We start from the raw sequence: 27,617 nt of genomic DNA on the forward strand, positions 1-27,617 counted from the left end.
GAAGCTGTGCTGCCATCAGAGACCTGGACAGGCTGGAGAGCTGGGCGGGGAAAAATTGAATGAAATAGAACAAGGGCAAGTGTAGAGTCTTGAATCTGGGCAGGAACAGCCCCAGGTTCCAGTGTAAGTTGGGGAATGACCTATTAGAGAGCAGCGTAGGGGAAAGGGAGCTGGGGGTCCTGGGGACAGCAGGGTGACCATGAGTCAGCACTGGGCCCTTGTGGCCAGGAAGGCCAATGGTACCTGGGGTGGGTTAGAAGGGGGTGGTCAGTAGGTCAGAGAGGTTCTCCTGCCCCTCTGCTCTGCCCTGGGGAGACCACACCTGGAATCTTGTGTCCAGTTGTGGCCCCTCAGTTCCAGCAGGACAGGGAACTGCTGGAGAGAGTCCAGCGCAGCCACCAAGATGCTGAAGGGAGTGGAGCATCTCCCGTGTGAGGAAAGGCTGAGGGAGCTGGGGCTCTGGAGCTGGACAAGAGGAGACTGAGGGGGGACTCATTCCTGGGGATCAATATGGAAAGGGGGAGTGTCAGGAGGATGGAGCCAGGCTCTTCTGGTGACAACCAGTGACAGGACAAGGGGCAATGGGTGCAAACTGGAACACAGGAGGTTCCACTTAAATCTGAGAAGAAACTTGTTCCTGGTGAGGGTGGCAGAGCCTGGCCCAGGCTGCCCAGGGGGGCTGTGGAGTCTCCTTCTCTGCAGACATTCCAACCCGCCTGGATACCTTCCTGTGTAACCTCATCTGGGTGTTCCTGCTCCATGGGGGATTGCACTGGATGAGCTTTCCAGGGCCCTTCCAACCCCTCACATTCTGGGATTTCTTTTGTCATATTTAAGGCATATTAGTCTAGGCTGGAGGTTGCTTTCAAGGCCTGACTTAGAAGAGTTCCGATACTCATCGTTTTTAGAGCTGACTGGTTTCCACTGCCTGGAAGAAGGAAGCCTTACTGCCAGATTCTCAGAGCAGGAACGTGCCCAAATCATGCAAAGAAACAGAAGCAGCTCATCCATTCTATTCTTCAAGACAGTTTCTGGACACCTGAAGCCCTCCCCGATTTTCTCCAGCATTTCTGCTCCACCCGTGAACCCACCAAGGAGCTGCTGGCAGCGGGGTTGGATCCTCCTGCGCTCACCCCTTCCTCTTCTCTGCAGGAATTCTTACAGGGAAATATGGCTTGTAAAATCAAGAGCTTTTGGTAGCAACCATTATTTTGTATAGTGTATGGTCGGACAGCACCTAGCACAACCGTTAACGAATTCTAATTTATTTTTTCACACTAAAGGCCAGTTATGAAAGGGCTTATCTTGCAGCATTCCATAAACAACCAGCATCTCAGATAACCTTAGTCCCACTCAGCTACTGCACAAAACTGATTTAAAACCTTCGCAGCGTCGCTGCTGTTTTGGATGGGGCAGGGTTCTGAATTGCGGCTCATCAATGAACAGTAACAGCTTCCGAGGTGCTTTGTCTTGCTGTTTCCCAGTTGTCTGTGCTGGTGACACAACAAATGGCCTTTTTGCACTAAGTCCGCCTTGCTTCTGTTTTATGAGCACATAAATCAATCCTCAGCGAGATCTTTTATCCACATACAGGATCTTTAATAATTTACACTTACATGTGCTATACGTTTATTTTAAGCTCAAAATCTGTTTTCCCCAAAGAGCGATCTACTCCACGTCGCGTCTTTTCTCTCCCGGTGCTTCCACGGGAGATAAGGAGCTGGATGCAATCTGGTTGGTGAGATGCACAGCGCAAATTATTACTGTGATAAGACATTTGTGGAGCTGAACTACCAAATAGTACATTAGTGCCTTGAAATTACACACCGAGCTTTCCATACGTTTTATGAAATCGCCCAAGGGACGAATGAAAATATTCTAAATATCCTGTTCACTACAAATGCAGGATTTATTTATCCCGAACTCAGTGCCTTTCTAAAGAGTTTATTGTTTGTGTTTACTCATCCTAAAGAAAAGATGCAGAGGGATATCAAGCATGGTCAAGTCCTCCTGTTGATGTGATATAAACAAAAAAGCAGTAATCAAATGGGTAAAACATAGTTTATGAAGTTGGTTGATTAAATGTTCTTGCCGGTTGGGCGGATGGGTTTTACTCTGCCGTTTGCATTTCTGTTGCTGGTCATTGCTGAAGTTGTGTGAAAGCACCTGAACTGATCCATCGCTGAGCAAAAATGTCAGTGTGGGTAGAAGAGCGAGGCCGATAGAGAGTGGGAAACACCCTCTGAATTCAGTATGCAGCCTGAAAAGATCACCTTGGTTTAGGATCTGGAAACAACTAACGCGTGTGGGTGCTGGAGAAACCAGCTCACGGTTGAGCGCCTTGCGCCTGAGGACGAGTGATGCAGGTGATGCCAACTATTCAAGGAAATTTCCGTTCCGCACCTGTGAACTGCAAACTTCTTAATTTTCAAGCATCTGCTGAGGTTTTTGTCCTTTTTATGAAAGCAACTTTGGGATAGACGTCGGTTTTGTTCCTGGCTGTTAGAGTACAATTTAAAGAGCGGATATGTATAATTCAGGATGGTTTTGAATGTATGACCTTAGTCATATTTTTATTAAAATGAATCTTTTATGCCTAAAATCACTGACAAAACCCATTTTCTTTGTCTAAAGCCTCACAGAGCGAGGAGCGTCTGTGTGCATTTAAAGACCCGTATCAGCAGGACCATGGGATCAGCGAGAGCCGCATCTCCCAGGAGAACGGCACAATTTTGTGCATGAAAGGCAGCACCTGCTATGGACTGTGGGAGAAAACCCGAGAAGGAGACATACATCTTGTAAAACAAGGTACGCAACGTTTCAGCCGTAGTTTCTGCTGCTCTTTTTGCTGTTCTGTGACCTGGCCAGCGGGTCGGAAGATGCAAAGCTGGACCTTTTGTCTGTGCGTTGTATGAATGTGTAATTTTACACCTCCCATTTAGCAATTTTAAATAAGAACAGAATGTTGGTTTGAAGCTAATGACTTCTAAAAGAGGTCAATGCAGAGTTAAAGGAAAAAACGCTCAAATTGCTGGTTACGTGGGGTGTCCAGAGGAAGCCGGCTTTCTTGAGTATATTGCTGTTGTGTATTGATGTAATGCTAAACTTAAAAGTGTCTCATTAAGTAAAAATGTATATTCATATTGGTGGGATGTTTGTTTACAAAGGAAATTGCAGTTATAGCACAAAACTGTCACTTACCGTTGTCAATTTGCTGCTCTTCTGCGGGGAGGGTGATGGGAGAGAGGGGTGAAGGGTCTTGCAGCTGCTTGGATTATTGTTCTCGAGGACTCTGCTCTTGGTTACTTGGAAACAAGCTAACGTAGTATCATGCTGAATGAAACTGGGATTAACGAGCATCCTATGCAGTTTTACTAAATCACAGAATCTCAGGATGGTTTGTGTTGAAGGGACATTCCCAGCTCCCCCAGTGCCCCCCCTGCCATGAGCAGGGACATCTGCACCAGCTCAGGGTGCTCAGAGCCCCGTCCAGCCTGGCCTGGGGTGTCTCCAGGGATGGTTCAGCCACCACCTCTCTGGGCAACCTGGGCAAAGGGCAATGGCACATTTCTGCTTAGAAGGCTCAGGTATTTGGGTTTTGTTATATTGAGGTTGACAGCCGGCCGCCTCTGATGTTGGTCTTTATTGCTGCTCATATTTCTTCTCTTCAGCTGTGGTAAATTCCAAGAGAAATTCTGGAGTTTTTGGTTTAAAACATGGTAGTGAAATCAGACAAGCAAATTGTGATAACTGTTTTCACCCCACTGGGAAACATTTAGCTGGGTAATGTGTGGGTTTCTATAGATGTCTTTGTCTGTGCAATAGAATTAATGTTATGCCTCCTTTAAAAATGATTCTTCGATTTGCCTCTTTTTCCAGGTTGCTGGTCTCATATAGGAGACCCACAAGAGTGTCACTTTGAGGAGTGTATAGTTACAACCACCCCTTCCCTGATCCAGAATGGAACATATCGCTTCTGCTGCTGTAGCACGGACTTGTGTAACGTCAACTTCACCGAAAATTTTCCACCTCCTGACCCTACAGATACAACACCTTACAGTAAGTGAGATGTTTGCATTTCTGTCACTTCATGGTCTGAATAATTTAGAGAAAGTTCCTTGGTACTACAGTATGCAAACCCAGTGACCTTTTTATTTATACGCGACAAAAAGCAAACAGAACAGAGCTTTTCCATATGAGGTTTATCACATTTATGTATTCCACGGTGCTCTGTGGAGAATGAGTTCGCTGCTTGCACAGGCATGTGCTGAATGCAGGTCGCATTTTCCAAAACGATCCCTAATCTTGGGTGCTTTGCTATTTGGATGCCCAACTTCCGAAGCCTGTGGGGATGTTCAGGATTCAGCCTTGTGTTAAGAACCGGCCAGTAAGTTGATCAGCATTCTGGAACCTCTTTCCAGCCGTGGTTCCTGGGTGCCTTTGGGCGGTAGAACCGGTCTCGTATCAGGCTGTTGAGATTCTCCTCAGCACTTTGCAGAGCTTTGAAATCCACCTTCTTTCTTTTGCATACCTCTGATAGAGATTAACTGGCATAACGTTCAAAGATTTCTAGTTTCACCTAGGTAGTTTTCTTCCCGATTAGATTATCTGTTATTTGTTGTAAAATCAACATAGCGTAAGGGTGCAAACCAAGGGATCAGCCTCCTTCGCCTTCTGGTACAGGAGCAAGACCGTGAGCGGCAGACACAGTGATGCGCTGCCTTCCAGGAATTCAGAACCTGTAAAGCAGCTGAGTGGCCTAATCTAAACATTTGGATGAATAAGAATTGTGAAAGATTGATTGAATAGAGGCAGGTACAACTGTTTCTGTATGTCTGGAGTTCTTTATCAACAAAAAGTGTTTTCTGAAATGAAGATGCCTTTAAGCGGATAGAATTTACAGCAAAAAGAATAAATTGCATTTAGAAAGGATACGGCCTGTATCACTGTGCCTTTTAGTTTATTGAATCAAACAGGTCACAGACACACGGGGAATCCCCACAGAAGGTTATCTCAGTACTATTTCATCCGTATTTTTTGAAGGCATTCAAAGTGTTGTACATTGAATGGTTCTTGAGTGACCAAGTGAGGGACGTGGGCTGCTGGAACCGCATGGATGATCCTATAGATTTCACAGCAGGTGTGACCAGGAGGGGTTGGACCAGCTGGTCCTCGTGGTCCCTCCCACACTGGTGTTCTGTGGTTGGCTGATAGCGTGTGGTTAATTACAGGAAGCCTGATGAATCCAGCCAGCAGTTAACTACATGTTTCTAAATTATTTTCTTCTGATTTCCAGTAGAATCAGAGAGAATAAACATTTCCTGAATGAATGATCTGTGGAAAGTGCACAATACTGTTAGGCTTTTGAGCTAAATAATGGAAAAATAACGGAGGAATACAAAAATTATACAATCTGGTGCGTTTAACAATTAACAGTGGTGTATTGAAAGATGGAGCCAGACTGTAAAGGATTCAGGAAAACTAAATGGAAGTTAATTAGGATCTCAATGCATGCTGGATATAACAAATCGTTGTCATAAAATGTAGCAGTTCTTAAATACTCCACTTAATTTTTATGTTATTGTTGTCTTTTAGGGTGTCAAAACATGTTTATCTCACAAACCTTTTTGTTGTTGTTGTTCGTATTGGTTGGGCAATGAATGTAAGAAATCCATCTAATCTTGTAACAAAACTTTATAAAAATGAAAAATAAGATTAAGGACAAACAAGTTCATTAAAAAGCAAAGATACTTCTTCATGCTTTGCTGAATGACTCGTGGATGAATTCATGATTCTTCAATCTTGTATTTTCACAGAAAATTGACCGAAAAATAAATATCTTCAGCCAGTACATTTATATACCCCTTAACCTGACCTAAAAAGGGCCAACTATGGCTTCCTGGGATTTGAGATGTATTTACTATATCTGCTTTGTGAAATATTTGTTTTGAGACTTGTTAAATAGCTGCCTCTCATGTCTACAAAATGCTTCTGAAATTGTGAGGCTGTTTTGAAGGCAAATTCATTAGTTCTGCGATCATTCATAATGCCCATTGAAATAGAATTTAAGTAGCTAAAGAGGTAAACAGTCTCCTTCATTGGTCACAGGTATATTGCTGTCATGAAACACTAAAATGACATCCAGATGAAAGCAGCAGTGCTTTTTCTTTTCCTCCTCAAGGCTGCATTCCTGACACTGCAAATAAATTCATCTTAGAGCAACTGAGTGGTTGTCGAGGGTTTAGATTGCGGGGTGACAATAGAACCGTGGCAGATGTATTGTTAACCCCCTCTCCCCTCTCTTCCTCCTTCCCACCAAGAACAGGCGATCAGGAGGGACAGAAGGACAGAGAGAAGAGAGTTGAAATATTAACAATGTTTTACTAATGCTACTAATAAGAATAGAGAAAATAATACAAACTATACAAAACCAATCTTGAAAGTCCCATCAACTGCAGAGCCAGCACCCGAAGTCCTGGACTGGACTCTGCAGCCAACCGGAGCTGGATTCAGTCTGTCACTGGCCTCAGTTCGCAGGGACGACTCGCAAGGTCCTCTCCTAATGTCGCCATAAGGAAAAGGGACGAGATCCTCGTGATCTCCCACTTTTACATGAAGTATTCACGTGAATGGGATGTTATACACAGATGGACAGTTTCTTGGTCACCAGTTTCTCGTTGCCCCTCTCACGAGATGTCCATCCATGCTTATCAATAACTTCACATTCCATTGCTATGTTACCAAAACATGTATCTGGTTCTCCAGGAAGATGCAGCTGATATGAAGTTTTATCTGACAGGCAAATTCACTAAAAGAGAAACTTGTTTTTGACAAAACCAGGACAGTGGTAAGAATATATTTTTGTATGATATCCCTGACAGCAACAGTTGAGCTTTACTGCTACATATAATTTTTGAGGTGACGTTGGGTTTTCTCCTCATGACAGCAAACAGTAGCTACACTTTTTAAAGGATTTAGAAACTTACATTAAGCAAGAGCCCTGAGATGTGGGCGCAGAGGGAAGCTGGGATCTCTGCATTCGAAAACAGCGATTGATGATGGATTTACCTTTCCAGGCTGATGCCATCCTGGCCTTTCTTTGCCAGCCTTCTTGCTACATATATAAATACATATGTAAAAGTCAATTGGAATGCTGTGGAAACTGATGAATTATTAACACATACGTCTGTGTCAGGTTAATTAAGGTAGTAATAGTTTTAATTTAACTATTTAACCCCCTCCAGGGATGGTGACTCCAGCACTGCCCTGGGCAGCCTGTTCCAATGCCCCACAGCCCTTTGGGGGAGAAATTGATCCCCAGATCCAACCTCAACCTCCCCTGGCACAACCTGAGGCTGTTTCTTGGCCGATCCAACGCACACTGAAGCTGAATTAGATCACTTTAGGCTAATTTTAGGAAGTTGGAACCCTGCTCGCTCTCAGTTGTTATCTTGAATTGTTTTTTTTTTTTTTTTGGAGACCAGCATCCAATATTAATTTGTAATTGAAATGCATGTATTTCATTTGGGGTCCACATGTGGTATCTGATGAGCGGACTTTGTGTTTGAGCTGGTCTTTAATTTCTGCTCTGCCTAAGCTAGGAAAATGCTCTGTAAATAAGCATTTTCCCCTTATTTGCATGGTATTTTTCAGGTGATTCCGATGTGTAACAAAGGGGGAATCGCAAACCTCGCAAGGTGGCAGATCTTGTGTTGGGGAGAATGGAGGCGAGACTGATCTGCACGAGGATTCAAACTTGTACCCTTGAAATGACAGGGAGTCGGGCAGGCACGTCCTCCCTTCAGTGCCCAGATAATGCCTTAAAAACAGGCTTAATGACCTTTACTGTGTCCTAAAGCAGGGGAAGAAATATTGAGACAGTAATTCAGGGCCTTAATATATCTTAAAATAAGTTTACTTTGAGCAGCAAAGAATTGGGTGCCTCCCAGGGAGTCATTTGAGGGCACTGTGGGAAATGAAGGTGCTGAACTACTGGGAGTGATAGAGATGAACGTGCATGGACGTGTCTGAATATGTTTCTGTCAAAAGAGAGCAGGTAATGGAGGGGAAAATCAAATTATGGCTTTTTCTTGGGAGTAGTAATTTAAGATACAGACATTACGATGAAATATTTTGGATTTTTGGCCAGCTGTTGACAAATGTGCATTTCCTTGAACCTTCCGTTGCCTTTCTGCGTGACATTTAATGCACATTTAAAATAACTTTTGGTTGTGTTTGGTGGTTTTTTTGCTGTTTGCTTGGTTACAGGAGATGAATTAACTGCGAAGGGCATTGCGACATAGTGCATGTTGCTACAATCACTTAGGGACAATGTTTTGGAAACGTCTGCTTATTAAGACTATTTATCGTGTTGTTGCAACTAAGGGAAAGGTGATAGTTATTGTGCATTAATGGAGAGGGGAAGAAGTAGAAGCGAAAGTCATTGCAGAGAGCCAGCAAATTATTAAAGCAATTAGTGCAGAAGGTTACTTAGAAATTCAAGTGAAAGCCCAAGTTCCTGGGGAAGGTTTTGCAAGTCACCCAAGATAACTGGTAATTCTTGTTGAGTAACTTGAGTGATTCCCATTAGAAATGGATATATCAAAAGCAGAATCTCTCAAAGATTGTTGGTAGCAGCACTTAATGTTTCAACTTCTAAGGCGTCGTAGTCTCCTGAGATTAAACTTGCATCCTTATTGAGTTTAAAAGTAAAGCTTTGATGTGCAGTTGGAATCTGAATAGGAAATGTTAGCTGTGAAGACAAGGCCTATTTAGACAGAAAACTGCACACGTAATTTTTTTCTCTTACAGAAACATTTAATCAGGTGGATGAAACTGATTTACTTGCCCTGAGATGGAAATGTTTTGGAAATGTTTTCGTTATTTTTCAGTGTTCAGTTCAGTGAAGATTTCAGATACGCAGCAAGCCTACAAAATGCTGAACACTGAAGGCAGCAAAAATCCCGTATTATATTTCAGAAAATGGATGTTTCCTTTCTTCGTTCTAGACCTTCAATTCAAATAAAATACTTGCTGGGTAGTACTAGAAATACACAGGACACTTCAAATGCCAATCAGACCATTCTGTCCGACAAACAAGCTAAAAGTCACGTTCACATCTACTTGAAGGACTGAGATTTCTAAGGAGTCTAAAGTAAAATGTTTTTAGCTCTAGCACTTCACAAACACACTCTCACAATATCAAGATCCCACCTTGCATCCAAAAAGCTTTTAAACAGATTTTTAAAAGAACTTTGCGAATGGTTTTGTAGCCAATGAACCAGCCCAGCTCTGGAGTTGTGTGAGGCACAACACAAAATAACTTAAGAACAAACGTGTTTATTTGCAAAAGGAGAAACATTTCAAACACTAAAACCAAGCAAACAACAAAAACCATACACACACACAAAAAAAGCCCTTGATTTGATGTTGGTAAGAGTCCATTGCCTGTTGTCCAGCCCCACACAACTCCAGAGCTGGGCTGGTTCGTTGGCTACAAAACCATTCGCAAAGTTCTTTTAAAAATCTGTTTAAAAGCTTTTTGGATGCAAGGTGGGATCTTGATATTGTGAGAGTGTGTTTGTGAAGTGCTAGAGCTAAAAACATTTTACTTTAGACTCCTTAGAAATCTCAGTCCTTCAAGTAGATGTGAACGTGACTTTTCGCTTATTTGTCAGACAGAATGGTCTGATTGGCATTTGAAGCGTCCTGCGTATTTCTAGTACTACCCAGCAAGTATTTTATTTGAATTGAAGGTCTAGAACGAAGAAAGGAAACATGCATTTTCTGAAATATAATACGGGATTTTTGCTGCCTTCAGTAATAGTGAAAACATGCGTTTAAAGCCAAGGAGTACCTGTAAGTTCTTGAAGCGCTTGTTTGCTTCTCTGCTCAAAATCAGTTGCTTATCGTTAGTATGTTTTGTGCACTTCTGAGGGTTTAAGGATCTGCAGATACCTTTGGCTAAAACAAATACAGTAAATGGATTTTTTCAATTTACTGGGAAAGCTGAGTAATGTCTGAGTTAGATATTGTTGCGCATACAAATTCAATGTCGTAATTAGCAGATATCTGTAGATATCCTATTGAACAACCCAGATAATTAGGGAAATAGTTGGGAGCTCTCTGGAAGGCAGGTTGATGTATCTGTGCTTTTTGGGGACGTTGCACATCGACGGGCTTCTAACGTAGCACTAGTAATAAGAGGCTTCTAATAACTATTCCACCCAGCCCAAGCATTTGGAGACCGGGTGCTATAAATCTGAACACTTCAACCTGAGTTAAGGGTACAGCACATGGAAGCGTTTCTCCTTTGAAGACTTGGGAATGTGGTTAGGAAACCCTCCTCAACAAATTACACCGGCTCAATTAGCCAAGTCGCTGCACCTCGCAGGCGTTACCTGGCAAAATTAAAGCCCTGGTTATGATTTGGGAATGTTCTAGCTGTCCCCAGTTATTCTGGAGCTTGGACCGGAGTTCAGACATGTTGTCTTTCAGAGTTGGTCATTAATCGCTGTTCCTTTCTGAGCCTTTTCTGGTGTATATTTGTTTTCTTTATCTGGAAACAATAATGAAAATCCTATGCATTACTTACCATTGATTCCTGGCTCCTTTCTTTATGATATAGCATCTTCAAAGAGGCGGCTCTCTGGAGGTGAAACACTAATGGTATTTCAGTCTGGCACAGTCTTAGGTAAAGCTTTTGTTTTCAAACAACGTGAGAAGGTGCTTGTAAGAACATTTGAATTACTTTTAGACAAAGCTGGAATTACGGGGGTGCCAGGCTGAGGGAGCAGAAGCCTCTCTGTGCTTATCTTTGTGGATAGGTACTAAATGATTGTCCTTTGTGTGATTTGATTTCCTCTGATGGCTCTCACAACTGTGCTGTCAGAGCACCTTCTGCTGGGAGTATAAAAAAGGTGAGGAGACCTATTTGATAAACTGTAGTTTTTCACATTCCCCCCAGCATACCAGGCAAAATCTCTGCGTGCGGCTGCATACTGGAGATCAGGGTTAAGTCTGTTTTCCTTACAAAGAAAGGCTTATGCCATTTATTATTAATAAAGTGAGTGGCAAATACAGGTAAGAGCCTCTGATATTTGTGTGGTGAACCTGCGACTCACTGTGTAATTCCAAATGTGCAGTTTTGTAGCTGGGGACCCAGCTCCCCGTGCGTGTTGTCCTGGCTGTAATGTCTCCGTTATTTCTGCAGAACTGAGCTGTCGGGGCTGTTTTGGGGGTCACGGGGTCTGAGGTGACTTTTTGGCTTTCTGGCCACCAGAAACTACATGTTTCAAAGCACCAGGGGACCCAGCGTGGACAGGGCTGTGCCGCGGCCACGTGCTCCAGGTTGTACCAGCGCAGGGCTTTCCAAGCGTTTGCTTTCAGAAACCAAATTACTCCTGTTGTTGCTGTCCAAACAGGAGGTGACAGCAGCATATTCACTAAAATCCTGGTGAAGATTCCCATGAGTGTCATTGTGCTATTGAGAGGCCTTCAAGCAAACAGAGATTCATGCTGGTACCAAAGGGCTGTTTAGGTTTGTGCTGCTAATATCACCAAGAAAGCTTAATAGGGCAGATTAGGGTGAGGGGAACTCCTGAAAATGTGATAAGGAGACTTATATTAAATATAAAGAGTTCCTGTGCTGCCATCCAGAGACCTGAACAGGCTGGAGAGTAGGGCGGGGAAAAATTTAATGAAATAAAACAAGGACAAGTGTAGAGTCTTGAATCTGGGCAGGAACAACCCCAGGTTCCAGTATAAGTTGGGGAATGACCTATTAGAGAGCAGCGTAGGGGAAAGGGACCTGGGGGTCCTGGGGACAGCAGGGTGACCATGAGTCAGCACTGGGCCCTTGTGGCCAGGAAGCCAATGGTACCTGGGGTGGGTTAGAAGGGGGTGGTCAGTAGGTCAGAGAGGTTCTCCTGCCCCTCTGCTCTGCCCTGGGGAGACCACACCTGGAATCTTGTGTCCAGCTGTGGCCCCTCAGTTCCAGCAGGACAGGGAACTGCTGGAGAGAGTCCAGCGCAGCCACCAAGATGCTGCAGGGAGTGGAGCATCTCCCGTGTGAGGAAAGGCTGAGGGAGCTGGGGCTCTGGAGCTGGACAAGAGGACACTGAGGGGGGACCTTATTAATGTTTATAAATATATAAAGGGGGAGTGTCAGGAGGATGGAGCCAGGCTCTTCTCGGTGACAACCAATGGTAAGACAAGGGGTAGGGGGTTCAAACTGGAACACAAGAGGTTCCACTTAAATTTGAGAAGAAACTTGTCCCTGGTGAGGGTGGCAGAGCCTGGCCCAGGCTGCCCAGGGGGGTTGTGGAGTCTCCTTCTGTGCAGACATTCCAACCCGCCTGGACACCTTCCTGTGTAACCTCATCTGGGTGTTCCTGCTCCATGGGGGGATTGCACTGGATGAGCTTTCCAGATCCCCTCCAACCCCTGACATTCTGGGATGCTGTGATAGCTATGTCTATATAACCGTACTGAGCCTTTCTTTGCATCTTTTCCCGTAGGTTGAAGTTTTCGTGGTGTTCCTCTTGCCCATCACATTACAGTTTTGTTCTTTTTCTGTGATAGTTTTGGGGATGTTCTTTCCTTCTGTACTGAAATAGCTGTTGTTGATGTACACTGTTCATTATTGTTGTTTTCACAGTGCTGTGTTGCTATGGTCACTAATACCGAGCACTGGAGTTGGGAGGCTGTGTTGTGTGCATTTTTGTGCGAGACAGGCTTTCTGTTGTCGCAATGCTCATCACGACTGAATTTATGATAGGAAATCTGACTTTTAATTGCAGCCGTTACAAATCTGCAGAATGTTTGTTTTGGTGTTTTTTTTTTTTCTTTTATCTTCTATGCTTTCAATATCAGAATAAGTACCTGTCTGACTGCTTTTCCCAAGAAATCTGATACCAAGTTGCATTGAGACTGAACAGGAGTTTTGGGATCCAGGTCTTTTAAATTCCTTTGAAGGTTCCCGTGAGGTAGATTCAGTGCTTCAGCATTCATGCATTTATTTTAAAGCCTGAGCCCACAAAATATTGCGTATATGTTTCCTGGCATTAGGCCAGTTATTTCCTCGAAGTGTGTGAGGTATCTGCGGATGGCATTTCAACTTGGGCCTGGGTTTTCGCTTCCTTTAAACTGGTGGCATGAACTCATTTAAAAACTGCTTGCAAGCCTGTAAATATTTTCTTAGACTAGCAAAAAATCCCTTGTCCCAGAGATTTGGATTGACCTCAAAACTATACATACTTTGAGCAAGGGTAAGGCATCCTCTATATATCACTTCTCACTTGAGGCAGTGTAAAGTGATTTCTTTGCTGTGCCAAATGCAGATGTTTCCAGGTATCTTTGAGGGAGGGTTCAGCGTCCTGCCCATGGATGTGCTCACAGCAGATGGCTGGATGTGGATCTGGAGGAACACATGGCTGATGGGCAGCTGGACCATCCCTGTGGAGCTACTGGTATCATGGTTGCTTGGTCATAGTTGTGTTTCTCCCATTAATGCATAATCTAGTGGTGCCTCAGGGGTCAGTACTGGGGCCTGTATTATTCAATATATTCATTAGCGATTTAGACAAGGGAATTGAGTGCACTATCAGCAAGTTTGCTGATGACACCAAGCTGGGAGCAGTGGCTGACACTGGAAGCTGTGCTGCCATCAGAGACCTGGACAGGCTGGAGAGTTGGGTGGGGAATAACCTGATGAAATTTAACAAGGGCAAGTGTAGAGTCTTGAATCTGGGCAGGAACAACCCCAGGTTCCAGTATAGGTTGGGAAATTACATATTAGAGAGCAGTGTAGGGGAAAGGGAGCTGGGGGTCCTGGGGACAGCAGGGTGACCATGAGCCAGCACTGGGCCCTTGTGGCCAGGAAGCCAATGGTACCTGGGGTGGGTTAGAAGGGGGTGGTCAGTAGGTCAGAGAGGTTCTCCTGCCCCTCTGCTCTGCCCTGGGGAGACCACACCTGGAATCTTGTGTCCAGTTGTGGCCCCTCAGTTCCAGCAGGACAGGGAACTGCTGGAGAGAGTCCAGCGTAGGGCAACAAAGATCCTGAAGGGAGTGGAGCATCTCCCGTGTGAGGAAAGGCTGAGGGAGCTGGGGCTCTTTAGTTTGGAGAAGAGGAGACTGAGGGGTGACCTTATTAATGTTTATAAATATATAAAGGGTGAGTGCCATGAGGATGGAGCCAGGCTCTTCTCGGTGGTAAACAATGATAGGACAAGGGGTAATGGGATCAAGCTGGAACACAAGAGGTTCCACCTAAATTTGAGAAGAAACTTCTTCTCAGTAAGGGTGACAGACACTGGAACAGGCTGCCCAGGGGGTTGTGGAGTCTCCTTCGCTGGAGACATTCAAAACCCGCTTGGACATGTTCCTGTGCAACCTCACCTGGGCGTTCCTGCTCCATGGGGGGATTGGACTGGATGATCTTTTGAGGTCCCTTCCAATCCCAAACATACTGTGATACTGTAACTCACTGGAAAAGTGGTGGCATGGTATGCAGAAATAGATCTTTGAACCCCGACGAATTTGGATAAATGTTACAAAACACAAGTGGAGTTTTTATATATATGTCCTTTTGACATGGAAGGTTTTACTGTTTAAAGACCAAACAAAACACCAAAACCAAACACAAAGCAAACCCCAGCACCCAAGGGCAGAGAAGATACCCACGTTCACACCAATGTGACCTCCTAAAACTGAACTGCCGCAAATACAAATTGGTTATATTCACCTGCTCTGTTCCCCTCCATTTCTATTCTTTGAGGACATAATTGCGGCGAATAAGGCAAAAAGGATGACGCCGATTGAACCGCGGTAAATGCCACTTGGCAAAACGTTCTTCCTTTGAACGCGGGTCCAGGCAGGGAAACCTCGGTGAAAACGCATCGTGAAGCCACGTCAGGGTGGATGGACATACAGAAAATATCTGAGCTGGGGTTTGGACAAGTTGTTACTGGCCTTGAAGAGAAATGGGAGCTTTTCTCTGCCCTCCCTGGCCCTGTCAGCAGGTTGGTCAGGCACTGTTTCTATATAGATCAGTTAAATGGGATTTAAAAATTATTCATTATTATTATTATTGTTATTGTTATTATTATTACTATTAAAAGATAAAAGATCAAGCTCTACTGTAGAAAGTTTTCATAATAGTCTTGAGGTGTTAGCTATCAGTTAAGAAGACAATAATAATTACATTTTGCTAATGGGGAAATAAACTGTGAATCCTTAATTTCACTGACTATTCCAGAATAAACCAAATGAAATAAGGTACTAAAGACAGCAGTCTGAACAGCTTCTGTGGAGCACACTAATGAAACAGTGACCAGGTAGGTGCTGTTACCTGCAGTGTTTTGCTTCTAGAGAAGCAAATATACGCTTGCAAATGCTTTTCCACGTTGGAATATCTGCCTGCAGCTGTAATTTATCTATATCTCTATTGTTTGGCAGAAATGTGCTCAAGTCCTTGGCAGCTTGCTCCGTTATTGCTGTGAACCGGGCTCCTGACGGACCTTTCCTGGATTTGAAATGTTACAGCAAAGGGATGTTTAGGAAGAGAAGCAGGAAATGCGTCCTGTAAGCATTATGGGCATCATAGAAGACGTGGGGCTCCTTTTTAAAGGATAGGTTGGAAAACAGAACTCCTGTCTGAAACAACAGCAGGACGGTACCTGCTCGGAGGCAGATTCCCTGTGAACTGTTAGAAGGGATGAGCTGTGGCTGTAACCTTGTGTTACAGCAGGAACAAGTCAGCCTCAAGTTTAATTTTATTTTGTGGTTTCATAAAAAAACCCACATTTCTGTTTGTTTAATGGGACTCGAGGCTTTTGCCATTCATTTAACAGGATTTCACGGCGCACTCAGGATTTCAGGAAATCAGATTGACAGAAGCCGTCTTTGTATTCATTTTTCAAAAGGCTGCTTTTCCTATTCTAATTTCCACAGTGTTTGTGTAAATAAGTGTCTTGTGAAGATATCGATCTGAGTCTTACAGTTTAAGGGATGGGTCGGGCTGGGAATGGAGAGGGACGGATGGATGGATGGAGGGAGTGATGGATGGACAGACAGATGGACGTTTCAGCTGGTGCTGGTGCTACCAGGAACCGACATCCATTTCCTCTGAAATCAAGTACTTAGATCGATGGAGGGATTTTGCATTAGTGCAAACTAAGGGTTGCTGCTTATCGTTATTGTCTTTTTCGTCTTCATGTTATTTTAAAGTAATCAGAATAACTTTGAAGTTAGGGAAGGTGCTGGTGTATAACTGGCTAACATAAAGCACAAAGAGTCACCCACCTACCATCAGGCTGCGCTTGATCTGAGCCAGAAACAGAACCCCAGTTTTTCTTGGCTTTATATTTCCAGTTCTGGAAAAAAAAAACAACCTAAAAAAGGCATTTGCACATCTCTACCATAGCCCCTCGTGTGCCCCCCCAGCAGATGCAGCTGGCTATTTGAAGAAGGTGATGCCTTGGAAACAGAAGCTGCACATCAGTGGAAATTACTGATCTTGCCGAGGTCCTTTCTCTTTTCTTCTACTGAATTTCCTTCTGCTCACCTGGCATAGCGTGTTCTGCTTCGGTCCCTGCTGTACCACGGTCACCAACATGATCCAAGGACCGGGAGGGAAGGCTGAGAGAACCGGGTTGTGCAGCCTCGGGAGCAGAGGACACCCCAGCACCGCGGCCCAGCGTCTCAAAGGTGGCTACAAAGAGGATGTAGGTTCCTTTTTAACAAGGAGAATACAGGAGAGTATGAAGGAGGACGCATGGGAAAATGGGCCGTGTACTTTCACGTTAGGCTTTGCCCTTCTGCACCATGGTAGGGAGAGGTGGAGCAGCCGCGGACGTATTTTGAATTTGCGTTAGCCAGACAAACACGATCTTGAATGTTTCTAAAACATCAGGCAGGTTTAACTCACAGCTCCGCAGCACGTGCCTTCGGATTTAAAATTACAAACCCTTTTACCTACAAGAATGTGCGCTATGCTGAGTTGTACGGAAAGCATAGAAAAACGTTCTTGAAATGAAGAAAATAGGAAGAGCGAAGTCTTAGTACAGACAATATTTGCTACACTTGAGGATGATTACAGTTGAGGATTATGGTATTAAGATGACTTGGGGACGTTAGATCTGAAGTGCTCAGACATAAACCAGAAACACAATGAAAGGTTTTGTCAGAACTCCTCCTCGCCCTGTTTGTTGGTACTGATTTTGGGCTTTTACTTGAACAGCTGCCTAAAATTGTGCTATAATTCAGATTTTGTTGTGTGTTTGGGGAAATGACCTTGGGATGAGCGCCCCGTACAGTCCTGTCCGTGGAATCAGTTCACTTTTCATCAGCTTTGCTAAGGTGGGCAGGAAAAAAACATTCCCAGATGCAGGCACATGGGACCAGAGCTGCCCTTGCTGAAGGGGTGGGGGGGGGTTGGTTTGTTTGCTCACCCATGTAAAAACAGGCATTTTGGTGTTTTGCTGTCATTTTTTGGGCTCTATTTTTAGTGCCTGGGAACATTACAAACATGAAATATTTAGCTACTGAGCCCGTTGGATTTCAAATAACTTAAAATAGCTTCAAGAGGCTTTCCTCATTTTTTTTCATTGCAGCACATGCATTTTTTGATGCAGTGTTTAAAAACAGTGCCCTTATGTTAAAGCCAGTGTTACCCTTTGGTTTGATAAGGAAGAAGTCCCGTTGCTCCAAGATCAATAGAAGGGGATAATGTAGAAGATTTTTTCAGCCTTTTTATAAAAAAAAAAAACCAACACATTTTTCTGACTATTTCAATAAAGATGTCCCCAGTATGTGGTTAAGTGCCCAAATTAGCTTTCCATTAAGCTTGAAGGCAAGTTTGAAGTGTACTCAACTGCAGTTTGCTTATAGAAGTGAGGTATTTCTTTTATTGCTGTGGTAACCAAATATTTCACAGAATCCCAGAATGTCAGGGGTTGGAAGGGACCTGGAAAGCTCATCCAGTGCAATCCCCCCATGGAGCAGGAACACCCAGATGAGGTTACACAGGAAGGTGTCCAGGCGGGTTGGAATGTCTGCACAGAAGGAGACTCCACAACCCCCCTGGGCAGCCTGGGCCAGGCTCTGCCACCCTCACTGAGAAGAAGTTTCTTCTCAGATTTAAGTGGAACCTCCTGTGTTCCAGTTTGCACCCACTGCCCCTTGTCCTATCACTGGTTGTCACCAGAAGAGCCTGGCTCCATCCTCCTGACACTCCCCCTTTCCATATTGATCCCCAGGAATGAGTCCCCCCTCAGTCTCCTCTTGTCCAGCTCCAGAGCCCCAGCTCCCTCAGCCTTTCCTCACACGGGAGATGCTCCACTCCCTTCAGCATCTTGGTGGCTGCGCTGGACTCTCTCCAGCAGTTCCCTGTCCTGCTGGAACTGAGGGGCCACAACTGGACACAAGATTCCAGGTGTGGTCTCCCCAGGGCAGAGCAGAGGGGCAGGAGAACCTCTCTGACCTACTGACCACCCCCTTCTAACCCACCCCAGGTAACATTGGCTTCCTGGCCACAAGGGCCCAGTGCTGGCTCATGGTCATCCTGTTGTCCACCAGGACCCCCAGGTCCCTTTCCCCTACGCTGCTCTCTAATAGGTCATTCCCCAACTTATACTGGAACCTGGGGTTGTTCCTGCCCAGATTCAAGACTCTACACTTGTCCTTGTTCTATTTCATTAAATTTTTCCCCGCCCAGCTCTCCATCCTCTCCAGGTCTCTGATGGCAGCACAGCTTCCAGTGTCAGCCACTGCTCCCATCTTGGTGTCATCAGCAAACTTGCTGACAGTCACTCTATTCCCTCATCCAAGTCATTGGTGAATATATTGAATAATACAGGCCCCAGCACTGCCCTCTGAGGCACTGCACGGGATACAGGCCTCAACTGGACTCTGCCCCATTGACCACGACTCTCTGGCTTCTTCAGCCAGTTCACAGTCACCTCACTACCCGATCGTCCAGACCGCACTCCCTCAGTTTAGCTGTGAGGATGCTGTGGGAGACTGTGTCAAATGCCTCACTCAAGCCAAGGTAGATCACGTCCACCGCTCTGCCATCATCCATCCACCTCGTTATGTCCTCATAAAAGTCACTGAGGTTGGTCAAGCATGACTTCCCCTTGGTGAAGCCATGTTGACTGCTCCTAATGACCCTCTTATCCCTGATATGCCTTGAGATGGCACCAAGGAGAAGTTGTTCCATCACTTTCCCAGGGATGGAGGTGAGGCTGACCGGTCTATAGTTACCTGGGTCCTCCTTCTTGCCCTTTATCTATATATATGAAACTTTAGAAAGATTTTTTTTTTTAATTGCCATTTGTTTTACATACATCATGATACGACTATAAGACTCTCTTCAGTAGCATTAGAAATCACACTGAAGATGCTGGAACTCAGAAGAAAAGGCAGAAAGAGGAGTTGTGTTGGGTTTTTATCAGCTCAGGAATTAGTGACAAGCTGCTAATTCACTTCTCTGCCAAAGAAATTACCAGACATGCTTAATTTTGAAGTTTCATCTGGCAGTGCAGCCTTCGGTTTTCAAAACAAACAAGAAAAGGCAAATCTAATAGGCGCAGCCTGGCTCCGGGTTCCTCTGGAGCACCTTGTGGAAAAGAACTTTCGCAGCCAAATTTTAGCTCTTCCGATGTGGAAAAAACCCACCAAACAAACATGAAAAGACACGTCATACAGGACATACCATGACAAGAAGTATCTAAGATTCTATATAAAAAGTTAAAATCAGTCAAATATAATGGTGCTAAGCGCAAAGTGGAAACACGCCGGTGACTATTTAGATGTTTTCTTCAAATAATGAAATGAATGGAACTAGGTGCAAATCTGCTTCATCTAAGCCGGTAGACTAGAAACCAGGGATTTGCTCAGCTTCCAGTTACGAAAGAAAACTGCCTTGGCGGGATTATTTTGTTAAAGAATATTGCACCATCTCCTACAAAAAATACAGTTCCCGTTGTGCTTTCGTCTGTGTGAGCGGTGAGTGCTCAGTCCTTTTCCATCGAGTTTTATTACTAACGTCATTGTGCATTCAGGCGCCTCCAAAAATTGTATGTGAAACAGCGCTCCTTAACTTTGCTTTAAGTTTTGAAGGTGGTCACATTGACGGATATCAGATATCTACATCTTATAGCGTCTCCTTACAAAATTTGGACATGGATTTTAATTTTATTCATAATCTGTCAAGCAAAATATTAATAAATAATAAATATTACTATTAATAAATAACAAACAGAAGGATGCAGCCTCACTTCAAGCCGACAAGCTCAGAATTAGAATGACGGTTGTTTTAAGACATGCACCCCTTAAATTTTAGGTGAACGGCAAAAGATTTTTAGGAAATACTATTTTTTTCCTTTCATTGTGCTCAGCTGTGCATGAGTTTAATAGAAAACTGGCCATAGCTCCTGCTGGACTTCATTAGACAGGTCTGTAGAATATAACTTAATTCTGACCTTGTTGTTCCAGCTTAACTAAAAGTGTGGGTTTAAACGTGTTTAGTTCAGTCGCTGTACAAGGCTGTGTGACTGGGATTCTTGTTTGCATATATGAAAGTCTGACTTAGGTCCATGGTTTCTAAAAGGCTACTAACATATTTCTTGGCTACACATTCTCTGCTTACTGTTTGTTCTTTGTTTTCCTTTGGGTTTTTCTTCCCTGCTCTGAATGAATTTAAGATTTGCGTGAAGCAGTCGGAGTTGTTGTGTTTGCATTGGAGGCTCTCTGGCCGTTTGCTGCAGCGTGATGAAGGCCGAGCCCCCTTTGCTGTGGGGTGCTGGGTCAGGAATGAGGTGGTGTTGCTTGGAAAGAAATGTCCACGACTGTCCAGAAAAGAGGAGAAAAGAGACCCGAGGAGGTGTTTTGGTTTGGTTGGCACGCACTGCTAGGATGCAGTCGGGGCTGATTCCTAGGCCGCGTTTGATGTAAGCTTTGTGTAGAAACTTGCTGAGCCATCTACGGGCCCTTGGAAAAGATGGCTCGTTGTATGCTTTATCAGTGGGACGAGGGCTGTCGTACACTGGGTCACCGTGTAAAGAAAGGCCACTTCAAAAGCAAGTAGACTTAATTAAGCTGGGGAAGTGCCTTTTCCGAAGGGCAGTGCCCATTTGCGGGCATGTGCAGCTAAAGCCCTGTTGTCCCACCAGCCTCCCATCCAGGGCTTTTTGGGGACACTTAGGAGAGGAGGCTCTCAGGAGCATGGGGTAGTGCCAGGGTTGGGTTAATGGTTGGACTCTGGTCCCTTCCAACCCAAACGATTCCGTGATTCCACCCCGTGCTGCGCTGCTGACCGAACCATCAGCTTCCTTCATCCGCAGCATCCTTAAGATTCTTTAATGGAAAAGCAACTTGTGCAACAGATTGGCAATGAACATATTGAATCTATCACATCAAAGAAATAGTTGTAGGACGGCGTGAAGACTCTGCTGCTTTGTCAAGCAATCTGTACGGGCAGATCCTCGAGTCCCCGTGGAATTTTACTGACTTTGATCAGTCGTACAGCTGTAGTGGCTTTGAAGGATCAGATGGAACCGTTGTGCTGTGACGCTTAGAGGATGCTGTTTTTCTTATTTGTTGGAGGCTGATGTTGCTACTTACTTGGTGATATGGCCGTTTAAGTAAATATTAACATTTTGGTATCTATCAGCTGTAAGACCACGTGGCTTCTGGTATAATGATACCAGAGATTCTGCAGGAACATAGGTAATTACTTTTAAAACTGGTTTTCATTATGTAGAATAATTGTGTGTTTCTCTAAAATGTTTTTATACACACACATCTATTTTCTAGGTATTTACTACTGTGTGACAGATACACAGCTGTGAGTCATTTGCATGAAGAGCAGGCAGATTTCTATAAATAGAACGAGAAGCTTTAATAGCAATAGAGAGAGCTGGTGGAAATTTGTGTGTCAATGTCCTTTGTTATACGATCACCACCACGTAAATATACAGCATTAAAACAACATTTCAAAGCCCAAGGTTTCATCTTCAAACATTTAAAGATTAGAAGGAAACAACATCGTTGCCTGCACAGTTTTAAGGCCATCTCCTGGTGTGTGCTTGTGTTGTGATAAAGCCTTTAATTACACAATGACATTTTTCCCCGTGGGTTTCCTAGTTTTACAACGTGGCAAACTGAAATGGAGCAGAACCAGAACGTCGTCTCCCCAGCCAGAAAACCCTCCCGAAATACAAAGCCTGAGGCTAATGGCACGGAATATTGTCATTGACGGGTCTGGATGTCGCTCAGGGTCCGTCCCATCATGTCACTCCTCCCAGCTGCCTCACACCTGTGGACAGAGAGGTCAGAAAGACCTTGGCTCTCGGACAACAGCTCAGATAACAGTGAGCTCTCACATTCTCTTTGTTCCGACTCGGAAACACTGGAAGGTTACTTGGAGAAAAACATCAACTCTGTCCTGGGGTGTTATCTTGTTCTCAAAGTCAATCCAAACACCAGTGTTAGCTATGAAAAATAAGGGTTTCCAACTGCATGAAGAAAATTAACTCGCTTTTAGTCCAACCAGCACAAGCCCCTTGGAGATGGGGTAGAGAGGAGCTTTCAGGACAGTTTCCAGCTGCGACAGGAGGATACTGTCTTTCCTTCTCATTTCCCATTCTGTTCACTTTGTGCCTTCTCATTTTAGTATCAGGGCAAGGCCTGCCTAAGGGTGAAGGAGAAAATGTGAAAACTCTGCATGGGTTCCTCACAGTTTGTCGGCCAGGCTGGAATATTTCACAGCAGAGACCGTGGTTCTTGACCCAGCGCAATGGCGCTGGGAGCGGTGGGTTTGGTGATGCTTTATCTGGAGCGGCCACAGGGGGAGGATGAATTGGGGTGGAGGGGATGTGGGGTCACAGAATCCCAGAATGTCAGGGGTTGGAAGGGCCCTGGAAAGCTCATCCAGTGCAATCCCCCCATGGAGCAGGAACACCCAGATGAGGTTACACAGGGAGGTGTCCAGGCGGGTTGGAATGTCTGCAGAGAAGGAGACTCTACAACCCCCCTGGGCAGCCTGGGCCAGTGTTCTGTTACCCTCACTGAGAACAAGTTTCTTCTCAAATTTAAGTGGAACCTTTTGTGTTCCAGTTTGAACCCATTGCCCCTTGTCCTATCACTGGTTGTCACCAGAAGAGCCTGGCTCCATCCTCCTGACACTCCCCCTTTCCATATTGATCCCCAGGAATGAGTCCCCCCTCAGTCTCCTCTTGTCCAGCTCCAGAGCCCCAGCTCCCTCAGCCTTTCCTCACACGGGAGATGCTCCACTCCCTTCAGCATCTTGGTGGCTGCGCTGGACTCTCTCCAGCAGTTCCCTGTCCTGCTGGAGCTGAGGGGCCACAACTGGACACAAGATTCCAGGTGTGGTCTCCCCAGGGCAGAGCAGAGGGGCAGGAGAACCTCTCTGACCTACTGACCACCCCCTTCTAACCCACCCCAGGTACCATTGGCTTCCTGGCCACAAGGGCCCAGTGCTGGCTCATGGTCACCCTGCTGTCCCCAGGACCCCCAGGTCCCTTTCCCCTTCAGGTTTCACAGCGTTTGCTGGTGGGTGAGGAAGGTGCAGCCGTGGCACATCCTCCATGTGGCGTCGGGAAGAGCTCTTTGTGTTTACAGTCTCCTTCACCATTGCTGTACTTACCTGGTTTTGTCTCTGAGTTCTCAAAATGTTCTCCGGTAGTGGGATAAATGCTGATTTTTAAATACAGAAACAGGAAGCATACAAAAGAGGCTTTCATTTTTGAAAGCTACATTACAGAGGAATAATAGAAGCAGCTTTTTGAAGCATAGGCACAAATTGGAATACTTTTGCATTAATTAATATTACAAGCTTATGTCTGTAGTGGAAGATTTAATTTGAAGGAAAAATATTATCCCTCCTGCTGCCATTAGCACTGTCAGCATTCTTCCTTCTGTGTCACTCCTGGGGACGATCAGGCCGGCAGCCGTCGCCAGCCTCGGTGTGTGGCAATGTGGAGGCTTAACCAATAAATTCACCAAAGAAGCTGCCCGAGTGTTTGGAAACTCTGAGGGCAGCGATGAGAGGAGAGGGAGACGTGGCTGCTGCGCGTGAGGCGCCACGGGTGGATCGCGGCCAGGCTGGCCGGCCCATGACTCACTCCTGCCCACTCGCAGGAGCGCTCTCTGCTCTGAAATCCGTTCTCAATTAGTCCTGTGTACCTCTGACAACATTCTCTCCGTACACAGGAGCTGTTGTACTTGGGTTTTTGGAAGCCAACAACAAGCCCTTTATTGATGGCGAGGTCGGGACGCTTCTGGGAAGGGTGGCTTGGTGGTTACCAGCTGCTCCCCAGCCTGGAGGAGCTCGGCTGTTTTCATCAGTCCTGCTTTGTTTCTTTTGCTTAAAAAAGACTGTTACACTATTTACTGTGATATTTCTTCGTGATGAGATTGGTGGACATCGGAAAAATGTCGACTAGTGTCAGGGTTACGGGCAGAAATGTTTCGAGATAGAAGTGTGTACGTGTGGTGCTCTCCCTTTGCTGCCGAGGGGGGTGAGAAGTTGGCTCTTCACGTGTTTTGGGCCTTACAACAGTTGGTTTTAATTTTTTGTTTTGTTTTTTGAGTTTAGCTCATGGGGCTTAGGTGGAAGTTGGAAGTAAAACCCCCACATATAAATAGCAATGGAACAAGCACCTACGGTACATTCTGCTTTCGGTGACAGAAGCCTGAAGAAGCTTTGCCGATATCTCCTGTGAACAAGTGTGGGCAGAATTTGGCTTTGCAGTCAACTCCTTCATCACTGGATTTTCTGGAGTCCGCAGCTAATTCTGCTCAGCATATGCTATTGGGTTTTTTTATGCTATACATGGGGTTGGGAATAATATTAAGCTACTAGTGTTGCTGGTTCTGAAGTATGAAGCCAGCATCAGACAGTTAGGTTTGTATTTGTCCCTGAAGAAACACCCCAATGCTGGTAACGATGCTGAAAACTCAGATTACAGACCAGCAGTTCTGCTTGTTTAAAGGCAGTTCCTGCTATGTTAAGACAGAAAAAATACTGAAGCCATAGGGCAGGTGTTTTGTCGTTGTAAATAAACTTGCAAAGCAGAGTCCGGTGATGCGGGGATGGGGCTGGGAACAGTTTCAGACCAGCAAGCTCTTTCTGCACTAAATTCTGTGTGTGTGCTCTGTGATGCACCTGGAGCTGGGAAGAAAGCATGAACAGAAATGTGTATACCTGTGTGTCTGACTCTTATTTAAACATTCTCATTTCATTCTTTATTATTATTATTTATTTATTATTATTCATCGTTTCATCCTTAAGCAGTGACTTGCTCAAAGGTCAGTAATTACTTTTATTGACCCACATTGATGTGCCTTGTGGTGAGTTAAAGTGCATCTCCAAATAATACCAAGGCTTGTGGATGTATGTATAAAATATGTATTATTTTACTTAAAAATAGCTAAGAGGAAATGCAAACCTCTGCAAACGCCTTGAGAGGTCCTATCTGGTTTTGGCTTTTCTAGCATTTCTTATCTAGGCATTTAAAGGCAAGTCAAGAGCTTCTGTAAACTGCTGAAGATGAAACATATCCAAAGAAAGACAGGGATTGAAAGAATGAATTAGCTAATAAGAGTTTTCTTAAGCTTTGCAAGGTTTTAAAACTGGGTCGATAGGTGCCATGTCCTTTTTGTTCTATTTAAGGAAGTTTGATAGTCTGATGACATCAAAAGTTATTAGTCATACAAAGAAGAAATAACACTGTTTGTGAGCTTTTGGGAGCCATCTGTTCTTTTTGTCATTGTGTTTGTTTTGTGCTTTTTCTGCAGGTTTACAAATAAAAGATAGTAAGCTTGTCCTTGGTGGGCAATGTCTGGCTGTCAGTGTAAATAAACTCAGCCAATACAATGCAAATTCCAGTTTCCCTGTCAGCAATGATTCAGCTTCTTGCACTTGTGTAGTGTTTCATATGGCTTTGTGTGATGTGACCGTTTCCTTTATGATCGTGTGGTTGTAGATATATAGGTGCGTATTGGAATTCCTCATTTAGATGATTGTACCGCGTATCTTTTCACCTCCTCACAATGCGAGTCACAACTCTTGCTCTGTGGCAATAGCTTATTTTCTTAGTGAAACTAATTTACCAAACCCAGCAGTGATGATATTTCTTTTGACGGAACAAATGTGAATTTGATGGTGTCGTGATTAGCACAAGCACCCTCTTATTAAAAGGGTTTATAAGATATAAGCATGTTGGTTTTGGTGGGTGATTTTTCCTGTAATTCTCTCACAGCTGAAATTCTCTCTGCTGTTTTGTTTCACCAGCTTTTTATTATTTCCTCATACCACTATGGTTATGTAAAAATGGAAGCTGTCGTCTTTTAAATTTGCTTTTTCCCCTTACCCGGTTCTCTTGTGTCTGTTCACACCAGGAAATGCAATAAGTGAATCACGTTTCATTTATTTTAAATGCACTTCAAGCAAAGTGAACTCATCAGTTTTTTCAGCTAATGTGGACTGGGATAAATTGTATTTCAGTCTCACCTAAAATTTTACCCAATGTTAAATCATTTTATATATTGTGGTTTTCGAATAGTTAGGTCTCATTAGAGTCTTTTAAGGAGTACTTTTAGCAATATAGAAGACAAGTTTAAACATAGTTCCCAATCTTGGTTTTGAAGCCAAAGTAAACGAGGTCTTGTAGCACCACATTCCAGTGATTCCGACATCAGAGGGATATCTGCAGTAATAGATTTTTATATTAAAGTGGCTGAATTTTTATACGGCTGCAAGAAGCAAGACCAGGATCTGACGTGGAGAAGCGTTAACCTGACCATGCAAGACACCAACAAATTGGTTCTTGAAAACCTTTTCCCCCTCAGGGCAAAAAAAAAGGCAAAATACTTCCATTTTTGACAAAAATCAAATGTTACCTTGAAAAAGATCAAACCGCAAAGTGTGCTGAAATACCTGCACGAATTGACTTGTATCTAATGTGTGTTGTAGGTACCCAAATACAAAACGTTGGCTGTTCATCACATTGGTGGCATTATTAGCAAACTTGGAGATTTTCATTCTGAGGAAAAGAATTAATAATGCTTGTAAAGGTTACAAACCCCATTCACACCAGGGAAGTGGAATAAGGTGCAGATAGCAGCACAGTGTTTTTCCTTCGTTGCTGTGATAACAATCCATGTTTTATCGTGCCGATTCTTTCAAATTTACAATTAAAGCCTTCATTTTTTATTTTCTTTTATTTTTTTTTCCAGATTCTTCTCATTCTTTCCATCGAGATGAGACGATAGTTATTGCCCTCGCATCTGTGTCCGTCCTGGCTGTTTTGATTGCCGCTCTGTTCTTTGGATACAGGATGCTCGCAGGTAGGGTTTGGCGAACCTGTTTTCTCTTTTTAATTGTTCTTTCGACTGTTTCTCCAAGCGCTTGTTGTGTTCTCCTCGGTCCCTGCTCTGTGTCTGTACACAGCGCTCCCTTTCACAACAGCCCAGAGACACCGATGGTTTCTCCCTGCTGGCATTTTGGGGACCACTTCAGCAAACCCTCTGCTCAGCACAGCTTAAGTGAGGTCGTGAAGATGCTTTGTAGCTTTTACCAATGACATTCAATT

General features: G+C 44.3%; 1 protein-coding gene across 1 annotated transcript in view; it reads left to right on the forward strand.

Annotated features, from left to right (window-relative positions):
* BMPR2 (bone morphogenetic protein receptor type 2) overlaps window positions 1-27,617 on the forward strand; it is an 85,849-nt gene that overhangs the window by 34,383 nt on the left and 23,849 nt on the right. The window contains exons 2-4 of the mRNA XM_082057217.1: window positions 2,635-2,808; window positions 3,880-4,059; window positions 27,262-27,372. Coding sequence (XP_081913343.1) covers window positions 2,635-2,808; window positions 3,880-4,059; window positions 27,262-27,372 — 465 coding nt within the window. The remainder of the gene's footprint in view (window positions 1-2,634; window positions 2,809-3,879; window positions 4,060-27,261; window positions 27,373-27,617) is intronic.

This window comes from Streptopelia decaocto (genome assembly GCF_964273445.1).
Source record: "Streptopelia decaocto genome assembly, chromosome: 6".
NCBI lineage: Eukaryota > Metazoa > Chordata > Aves > Columbiformes > Columbidae > Streptopelia > Streptopelia decaocto.